The following is an 8,672-nucleotide window of genomic DNA, read 5'->3' on the forward strand; positions in this document are numbered from 1 at the left end:
TCATCTGTTATCATAGGTAATAGGAGCTGCGCTGCTGTCGTTGAGAGAGGCCAATACACAGTCTATGGATATGTTCTGGTCACTGTGCACTTTTGTCTAAACCTCCAAACGGCTGATCGGTGAAGCAGTCAGAAGCCAGACCTGACTCAATACTGATAACCTATTCTAAGGATAGGTCATCAATAGTGATGAGCGAGCAATACCATGCTTAGTACTCATCCCAAGCAGTTGGATGCTCGGATGGGTGCAACTAGAGTACTCAAGTATAATGGAAGTCAACATTTTTCCAGAAGATTTCCTAGAAAAATGCTAGTTTTCTATTGACATTCATTATAATCAGGTACTTGAGTCGTGCCAAAACGAGCGTCCCCGAGCACCTGGGCATGATAATGCTCGCTCATCACTAATCACGAGTACAGAGCACCTGGGCATGGTAGTGCTCGTTCATCACTAGTAGAGAGCACCCAACCATGGTAGTGCTCGCTCATCACTAGTTATCAATATTAAAGTCCTGGAAAATCCATTTAATTAACAGGTTGAAGAATGAATATGAAGAAAAAGGAGTCTACTGAGGAAATGCGGTAACATTTCACCGTCAGTTTAGGACAGTAATTTTTATTCTTTCGATAATTTAGGTATTTTTGGTTTAATGACTTTAGAACAAAACTTAGTAAGTAAAGATAAGGATGTATTTAGCAAAATACCTTCTCTTCTGCAAGCTTCAAGTTAATGAAAGACTATTCTAGAAAGTGTCTTTAATTTACATTACTATACAAGTGAATTTTTTACCAAACCATTAAGTAAACTCGATATAGGTGGCATTCTCACCAGAAAAGGAAATATAGGTACATCACATTCGGTCTAGTCTCATACTCTGCTTTGCACAAAGGATCCATTAGACTCTACGATATATTCTGATTAGGCATAGAAAATAAGTTCCGGGATCTGTCCTCCTTGCACCCCAGTGCCATTGGTGCTGTCCGAGGAGCACTGAAACTGCACAGTTACTTTGCCGCACTGCACCTCAGTCATTCCTTCCTGTCCAAAGTAGCTCAACTCATTGCCATCCAGGATGACACTGGCTGTGTAGAAGGTATCTGGTTCAATTTGTACGGGGTATTCGAACCAGACCGGAAACGTGTTACTTGATCCATCTGAAAAATATTTACTGAGATTCTGTCCCAATGTCACTCCTTGGCGTTTCAGTTCAATTTTTGCGCTGTATTCAGCTGACCCGCAGCTGGAGCCGTAGAGGCCGAATCCTGCAATAAAGACCCTTTTATCCACAGAGAACTGAATACTGTCACAACGGCCTCTGTAACGCCACTGGTTACTACGGTAGGCACATGACTGAAAGCGGTGGCATCGCTGAGGGACAAGACCCTTCCTGGGTTTGCTGACAAATTCTAAATCTGGCTTCTTAGCAGCCGTGTACCAAAGAAATATATCATTGGTTTCATTAAGAGTCAACACTCCGGACTGTGCCGCGCCGTTAGCAAAGTCGTCAAGGGCCATAGTTGGGATGCGAATTAAGTAAAGAGCTTTTCCCAAAACTTTCCTCTTGTTCTCTATGGTGGGAGTTAACTCTTGTCGTTGACATTCGACTTCGGCCCAACAGAGAGCTGCCTCGAAGACAACGATTTCTTTGGCGTTTAGAGTCTCTCTTTTAAGGATACTTTCAAGCGTCTGAAAGTCAATGTCGCAAAAGCCTTCGCTTTTCAAAGCAAGTTCTGCTTGTGCATCAATCACTTCCCAGCACCTCTGGGTCAGGTCGGGTTCCTCAAAGAGGCAGCTCTGAGAGAGGAGAACACAGGCATTCTTCGCACTTAGGCTCGTCTCTAGGAAGTTGACACAAGCTCTGGCCAGATGGGGGACGATATATTTCTTAGCAGCATACAGGGTTGCCAGAACGGTATCAGCAGCCAAGTCAATTTCATCACAATAGAGATACCTACATGAAAGAAAACAACATTTATCATCTAAGATATCGATTCTGCTCAGTGAATCTAAGGTTGGACAAATCCTCAGGCAAGAACCTAAATATCACTATTTACCACTAGAACAGTGTAACTATTCGCTACATACCCCCTACTCCAAGAAATTACCTGCAAGCCTATCATAGACTGTGCTAGCTATATAATGATTTTATATATATATATATATATATATATATATATATATATAATATATATTTGCCTTATACTGTCTGTCTTGCTCCAAAATGACGTCACTAGAGTGACAACCGTCGCCACACCACGTGTGCTAAAGAGCCTGCGACCAACGGCTCAGCTAACTGAACAGCCCGAACTACGGGCCGACAGGACGACGCCCGACACTTTTCCCCGCACCCACACGGAGCCCCGACTCTCCGGTGAGTGCTGCACCCCCGGGAGCCCACACCGGCAACCCAGCCGACACATATACACCGCTCGCCTCCGCCCTCATTACCCCACTCTGCTCCACCCCCCCGCATGTATACACTGAACACACACGAATAGTCACTTGTCCCCAGCCATGCAGTCCCCAGCACCGATGACCTCAGCGCCATGGCCCCGCCCGCCCGGCTCCACTCCCCCGCACACATTACCCCGCTCGGCTCCTCCCCCCGCACTTCGCATGTATACTCTAACACACACACACACACACACCTGGATAGTCACCTGTCCCCAGCCATGAAGTCCCTGGCACTGACGTCCTCAGCGCCATGGCCCCGCTCGGCTCCAAATCCCCCCCCCCCCCTTCCGCACTTCGCTCCCCGCACACATTACCCCGCAGGATGGGGGCACATGTCAGGATACTGGCTGCACCACGATGGGGGCACATACCAGCATTGGGCCACATCACAGCATCAGCATATTTTTACACTGTTCATGGCCTTCTTTCATTACAAACCATGGACATCATTAAACATTAGACTCATCTATTAAAACTGTTCCTTCTGTTGTTTGTCATTTTAAAACCAATAAACAATTAAAAGAATACTAAATTAAACCTAACCCGTCCATTCATTACCTTATTATTCAATCTGCTAACCTACATACACATTCTAGACTACCCGATACGTTAAAATCGGGCCACCTTTTAGTTGATAAAAAAAAAAAAGGAAGAAGAAGAAGAAGAAGGAGCACAGGAAGAGAACCCGACAGAAAAGAAACATGAACACCCAAGGTGGGCACATAGATGAATCTCTAGTGACTATTGTTTGTAAAGATCACAAGTCTCACATCTGCCTTTTCCAATTACACATTATTGCCCCCAACCCTGATGACCAACCATGACTTTTGACCTTCATTTAAGCCTCACAACAGATATATATATATATATATTTTATTTTTTTTTCCCCCACACACTTGCCCCTTGGTTAGGTATTATGTATGTGTCAGAAAATGAACACACTCGCCGATTGCAGTCTTCTCCTGGTGTCTGCGGTACACTGCAGCACAACGTGTCCACATCTGTAACCTGCCGGATTACTATATGGAGTGGTGGTTACTCTCTCAGTGCAAGTCTATGGGACACAGAACGACTCTCCAGCCACGTTTGGTCTCTCATAGACTTTGAGAATATTAAAAATGTGGCCTCCTCTCCACACAGCAACCACTGTGATTCAACAGGTCACAAATGCAGTCACGTGGTGCAGGAAAGGACCGGAGCGTCGCGCAAGCTGAGTGAAGACTGGAACCTACCATCATGACACTTACACACATGACCCCTAACAAGGTGGAAAAAATAAAAAGACAAAAAAAAAAAAAAAAGAAAAAACCTGCAGACCTTAACATAGATTATATTAATTTTAATATAAATTTAGAAATCAAAAAATCACAACAAATACAACATATGTCAACTCCAACCAGTGAGAACATATGATCTCCCCGGTGTTTGTGTGGGTTTCCTCCTCATACTCCGTTGGCCTCCCACACTCCCAACACACAGTGATGACAATGTCTAATGTGCTGTGAAATATGTCGGTGCTTTAGAAGCACAAGCCGTAAAACTTTTTTTTTTTTTTATCCTTTTAGACCATCATGTAACTAATGGATTTTCATTTTTTTTTTTGCTCTAAAAAAGTTGCAAAAAACAATTAAAAGACAAAATGAGCAATTCTGATTTGTGTCATTTTGAAGAATTTGGCAACAAAAAAAGTCAATGTATACCAAATGACAACCCCCCCCCCCAAAAACGGCAGTGCTTAAGAATAAGGTGGCTGACGGAATTGCGATGTTGGCTAGTAGCACTTGGGTCCCAATCTGACGTCTTCAGCAGCGCAGTGACATCCATGCAATTTCTCTGGTTCCTTTGCATCAATTGTGTTTTTTGAGCATATGTCCAAGAAGGGAAATAAGATTGGGGCAGAAACTGATGAGAAACTCTGTACAGAGCTGCAGAATAAATGATGATAGCAATTGCTATTTGGAACTTTGTTTAGCTGCTTCCCTTCCTTACAATCACAGACCCCCCTCAATTAGTCCGGAGCCATTCCTGGGGGAGCCATGCTGAGGAGGTCAATGTCACACCTACACATGTCCTGGATAAGCCACGTTTAGTGCAGACTCCTTCAGGATGACAGAAGGAACATTTCCAGCCTGCTCTTAGCTACTTTCACACTTGAGGTGAGAGCTGATTTGTATTGCAGAAGTCTCACACTTTGAACTCATCCCAGCTTTTTTTTTTTGCAAGCTGGCTTCTCCTGGATCTAGTTTCATGCACCATTTCCCTGTGCTTGCACGTATAACGCTGCCCTTTGCTTACTGCATCAATATATATTGATGCCAGGGACAGAAATAATTAAAAAGAAAAAATAAATAAATAATCCACTGCTTTAGCATATGCAAATTGTCATCATATTCTGCAGGTTTGTACATGTACACACACACACTAATATAAATTATAATATATACATATATATATATACACACACACACACACACATTATATATATAATATATATATATATATATATATATATATATATATATATATATATATATATATATATATATATATATATACACACACATACATACATACATACATACATATGTATCTTCCCTATAATTTGGTACTTTGAATGCATGTGTTAATGCAGATTTATAGATTACTCCCCATCTGAGTGCTCCGACACTATATTAATGTTGTGCCGTACAATTTCAGAACAGAGAAATCCCAATAAACAAATCAAATCCGTTCCTTGCAAAAGGTAGAACAATGACTTTAATAAGCCCTGGCGTCCACGATTAGAGGACATCCAGTGATTTGTTACATGGGCTATGGAGGGATCCCGGCAATATCCTGCTAATTGGAGCTGCAGAAAGTATTGACATGGGCAGACAAATTATTATAATGTAGGGATAAAGCTTACTTCAGCATGGCGAGGAAAGCAGCGGGCTCAACATCTGGGATGCGAATTTCATCTTTGTCCTCTGCCAACTCTCCGTAAAAACATTGCGTGGAACACGGAGCTCCCGACAGCCAGAACATACTGGGATGGGGACCACAATAGGAGGGATGAGCAAAAATAAAAAAAATAGCATAAAATGAGAAACATAGAAATATCAGAACTGGATAGAAAAGTAGAAAGGACATATAAGAAGGACAAATCTATGAATTTATCCACGTTGCCATACGACTATAGAAAAATACTCTAAGTTCTTCCCCTGCATAAAAAACAGTGACAATCTCAGCTCTGCTACATGCACAAATCTGCCAATAATTGTATAGTAAAAGTCTTCTAAACTTTATAGACACAGAACAGCAGTGCTTACCTTATGCCCCGGTAGGCGCTGAGTCCACTTGGGGGTCCCACCACAAAATGCACATCTGCCATCAATTCATTATTGAACATCACAGAATTCCTAAAGAGTTAAAATTGGTTTTAAATGAACATTTCTAAGAGAAACAAACCCCATAAGAAAAATACTAATAATATTTGTCCTGACCTCTCTCGGATGGTGCCGTACAGCCCCTGCCAGTTTGGGGATGGGATGGTATTGTTGTTATTCAGGTTTTGCTGGTGATACTGCTGCACGGAGTTGGAGTTGCTGTTAGCTGGCTTCTTGCTCGGAAAGATCTCAGCAGCCATCTTCTTCTTCTTTCTGTTTTTTAATGTAATTATTTCATAGCAAACTGGAGGTAACTTGCTGCTGCTGCTGGAACTTGCCTTTTTGGGACCTTTTTTGGAACGATTCTTGACCGTTTCTGGAAGCATCAAGAAAAAAGTGAGACATTTCATGTTCTTCCCTTTGGCATCTACCATCAGTATTTTAGTTCATGCAGCTCTAAAGTCCAGGAAATGCAAAGAAACCGTATTACATAAAAGAAATAGGAAAAAGAAGAGACTTTGGCTCTATTTGCAGAAACGACTTCAAGTTTGATCCAGCACTTGATGTGATAGATCTATTCCGAGCATGTCTCCTGCGTTATTCCCTCAGACACAGCACAGCTGGGCCACCTATTGTGCGGCGGCAGAACGGAGGGCGCGCAGAGCTGTCTGCATCTCTTTTAGTAAATTAGGTTAACAAGATTGGATTCTGCTTAAAGCAGAGATAGTCCGCTCCTGACTGAGCCGTGTGCTGAACGGATCTGAAGGGAGTAGATTGCAGCTTTGCAGATGGTGTCAGACAGTCAAGAGCTTGGAGCCAATAGCTGAAGCCACAGATAACGATTGGACCAAGCATCGCAGTAAGTGGCTGCTATACACATCGTCCCTCGGTTAAAGGGGACATGGGAGACTTATGGATACAGATATATATTATACATACATACACACTATAGTAGAAAAAAAACATTTGTTTCACTGCATGTATTCCATACGTTAATCCGTGTACAAATATATGCATGCACATGAGATTCGCATACATACCGTACATACACAATTTTCTTACTGCATACATTCCATATGTTGGTGTGTGTAAATATAATATATACAGTTTTTTGGTTTTTTTACTACACACACCACCAACATATGGAATGTATGCAGTAAGAAGGGTGTGTGTTATAGAGAAAAATATATAATATATAATATATATACATATACATATATACATATACATATATATATAGCCCTCGCGGGCAGGGTCCTCTCTCCTCCTATACCAGTCTGTCTTGTACTGTTAATGATTGTTGTACGTATACCCTCTTTCACTTGTAAAGCGCCATGGAATAAATGGCGCTATAATAATAAATAATAATAATAATAATAATAATAATAATAATATACTAGAAGGTGGCCCGATTCTACGCATCGGGTATTCTAGAATTTACGTATTGTGTAGTTCATGTATGATTTTTGTTATTATATATATATATATATATATAATATATATATATATATATATATATATATATATATATATATATATATATAGATAGATGTTGTTGTGTGTAGTTACCAAGTGTTTGTGTAGGCGCTGTACATGTTCTGGGTGTTGTCTGGGTGTGACGGGGGGTGAGAGCGGTGTTGTATGTGTGTTGCGTGTGTTGCGTTGTTTGTGGAGCGCTGTGTGTCTGTAGCATTGTGTGTGTGTTGCGCGGTTTGTGTGTGTGTGGTGTGTTTTGGGGGGAGGTATGTTTTGTGCAATGTGTGTGTTGTGCGGTATGTGCGTATATTTGTGTGTGCCGCGGTGTTTGGGTGTTGTGTGTGTCCAGCGTTGTCTGTGTGTGTGGGTGTCTGTGTAGTGCAGTTGTTTGTGGTTCCCAGTCTGTGTGTGTGGTGTGTTGTGCAGTGCGCGTGTGTGTGTGTGTGTGTGTGTGTGTGTGTGTGTGTGTGTGTGTGTGTGTGTGTGTGTGTGTGTGTGTGTGTGTGTGTGTGTGTGTGCGCATCAGCCTCTCTTCTCTCAGCCTACCTCTCCCAGCCTCCCTCCTCCCAGCCTCCCTCAGCATCAGCCTCCATCTCCCAGCCTCCCCAAGCATCAGCCTCTCTCCTTCCAGCCTCCCCCAGCATCAGCCTCCGCCAGCATCAGCCTCTCTCCTTCCAGCCTCCTCCAGCATCAGCCTCCCTCTCCCAGCCTTCCCCAGCCTCTCTCCTCCCAGCCTCCATCCTCCCAGCCTTCCCCAGCATCAGCTTTCCCCTCCCAGCCTCCCTCAGCATCAGCCTTCCCCAGCATCAGCCTTCCCCAGCATCAGCCTCTCTCCTCCCAGCCTCAGCCTCTCTCCTTCCAGCCTCCCCCAGCATCAGCCTCTCTCCTTCCAGCCTCCCTCAGCATCAGCCTCCCCTTCCCAGCCTTCCCCAGGATCAGCCTCTCTCCTCCCAGCCTCCCCCAGCATCAGCCTTCCGCTCCCAGTCTCCCCCAGCATCAGCCTCCCCAAGCATCAGCCTCCACCAGCATCAGCCTCCACCAGCATCAGCCTCTCTCCTACCAGCCTCCCCTAGCATTAGCCTCTCTCCTTCCAGCCTCCCTCAGCAGCCTCCCGTTCCCAGCCTTCCCCAGATCAGCCTCTCTCCTCCCAGCCTCCTTCCTCCCAGCCTCCCTCAGCATCAGCCTTCCCCTCCCAGTCTCCCCCAGCATCAGCCTCCCCAAGCATCAGCCTCCACCAGCATTAGCCCTCTCTCCTTCCAGCCTCCCCCAGCATCAGCCTCCCCAAGCATCAGCCTCCACCAGCATCAGCCTCCCTCGTCCCAGCCTCCCCCAGCATCAGCCTCCCCCTCCCAGCCTCCCCCAGCATCAGCCTCCCCC

General features: G+C 44.2%; 1 protein-coding gene and 1 long non-coding RNA gene across 3 annotated transcripts in view; one reads left to right on the forward strand and one right to left on the reverse strand.

Moving 5' to 3' along the window:
• Positions 1 to 582: 582 nt before the first annotated feature.
• Positions 583 to 8,672, reverse strand: part of BTBD3 (BTB domain containing 3) — a 17,496-nt gene continuing 9,406 nt past the window's right edge. Inside the window, exons 2-5 of the mRNA XM_075339287.1 lie at positions 5,937 to 6,195; positions 5,763 to 5,852; positions 5,360 to 5,479; positions 583 to 1,951 (exon numbers count right to left, since the gene is read on the reverse strand). Of these exons, the coding sequence (XP_075195402.1) occupies positions 919 to 1,951; positions 5,360 to 5,479; positions 5,763 to 5,852; positions 5,937 to 6,079 (1,386 nt within the window). The 5' untranslated portion in view covers positions 6,080 to 6,195 and the 3' untranslated portion in view covers positions 583 to 918. The remainder of the gene's footprint in view (positions 1,952 to 5,359; positions 5,480 to 5,762; positions 5,853 to 5,936; positions 6,196 to 8,672) is intronic.
• The window catches only part of LOC142296074 (uncharacterized), a 205,996-nt gene continuing 203,318 nt past the window's right edge, over positions 5,995 to 8,672 (forward strand). For both annotated transcript variants that reach the window (XR_012751582.1, XR_012751583.1), the window contains exon 1: positions 5,995 to 6,678. This is a non-coding gene — a long non-coding RNA (uncharacterized LOC142296074). The remainder of the gene's footprint in view (positions 6,679 to 8,672) is intronic.

Source organism: Anomaloglossus baeobatrachus, chromosome 3 (genome assembly GCF_048569485.1).
Source record: "Anomaloglossus baeobatrachus isolate aAnoBae1 chromosome 3, aAnoBae1.hap1, whole genome shotgun sequence".
Taxonomy (NCBI): Eukaryota; Metazoa; Chordata; class Amphibia; order Anura; family Aromobatidae; genus Anomaloglossus; species Anomaloglossus baeobatrachus.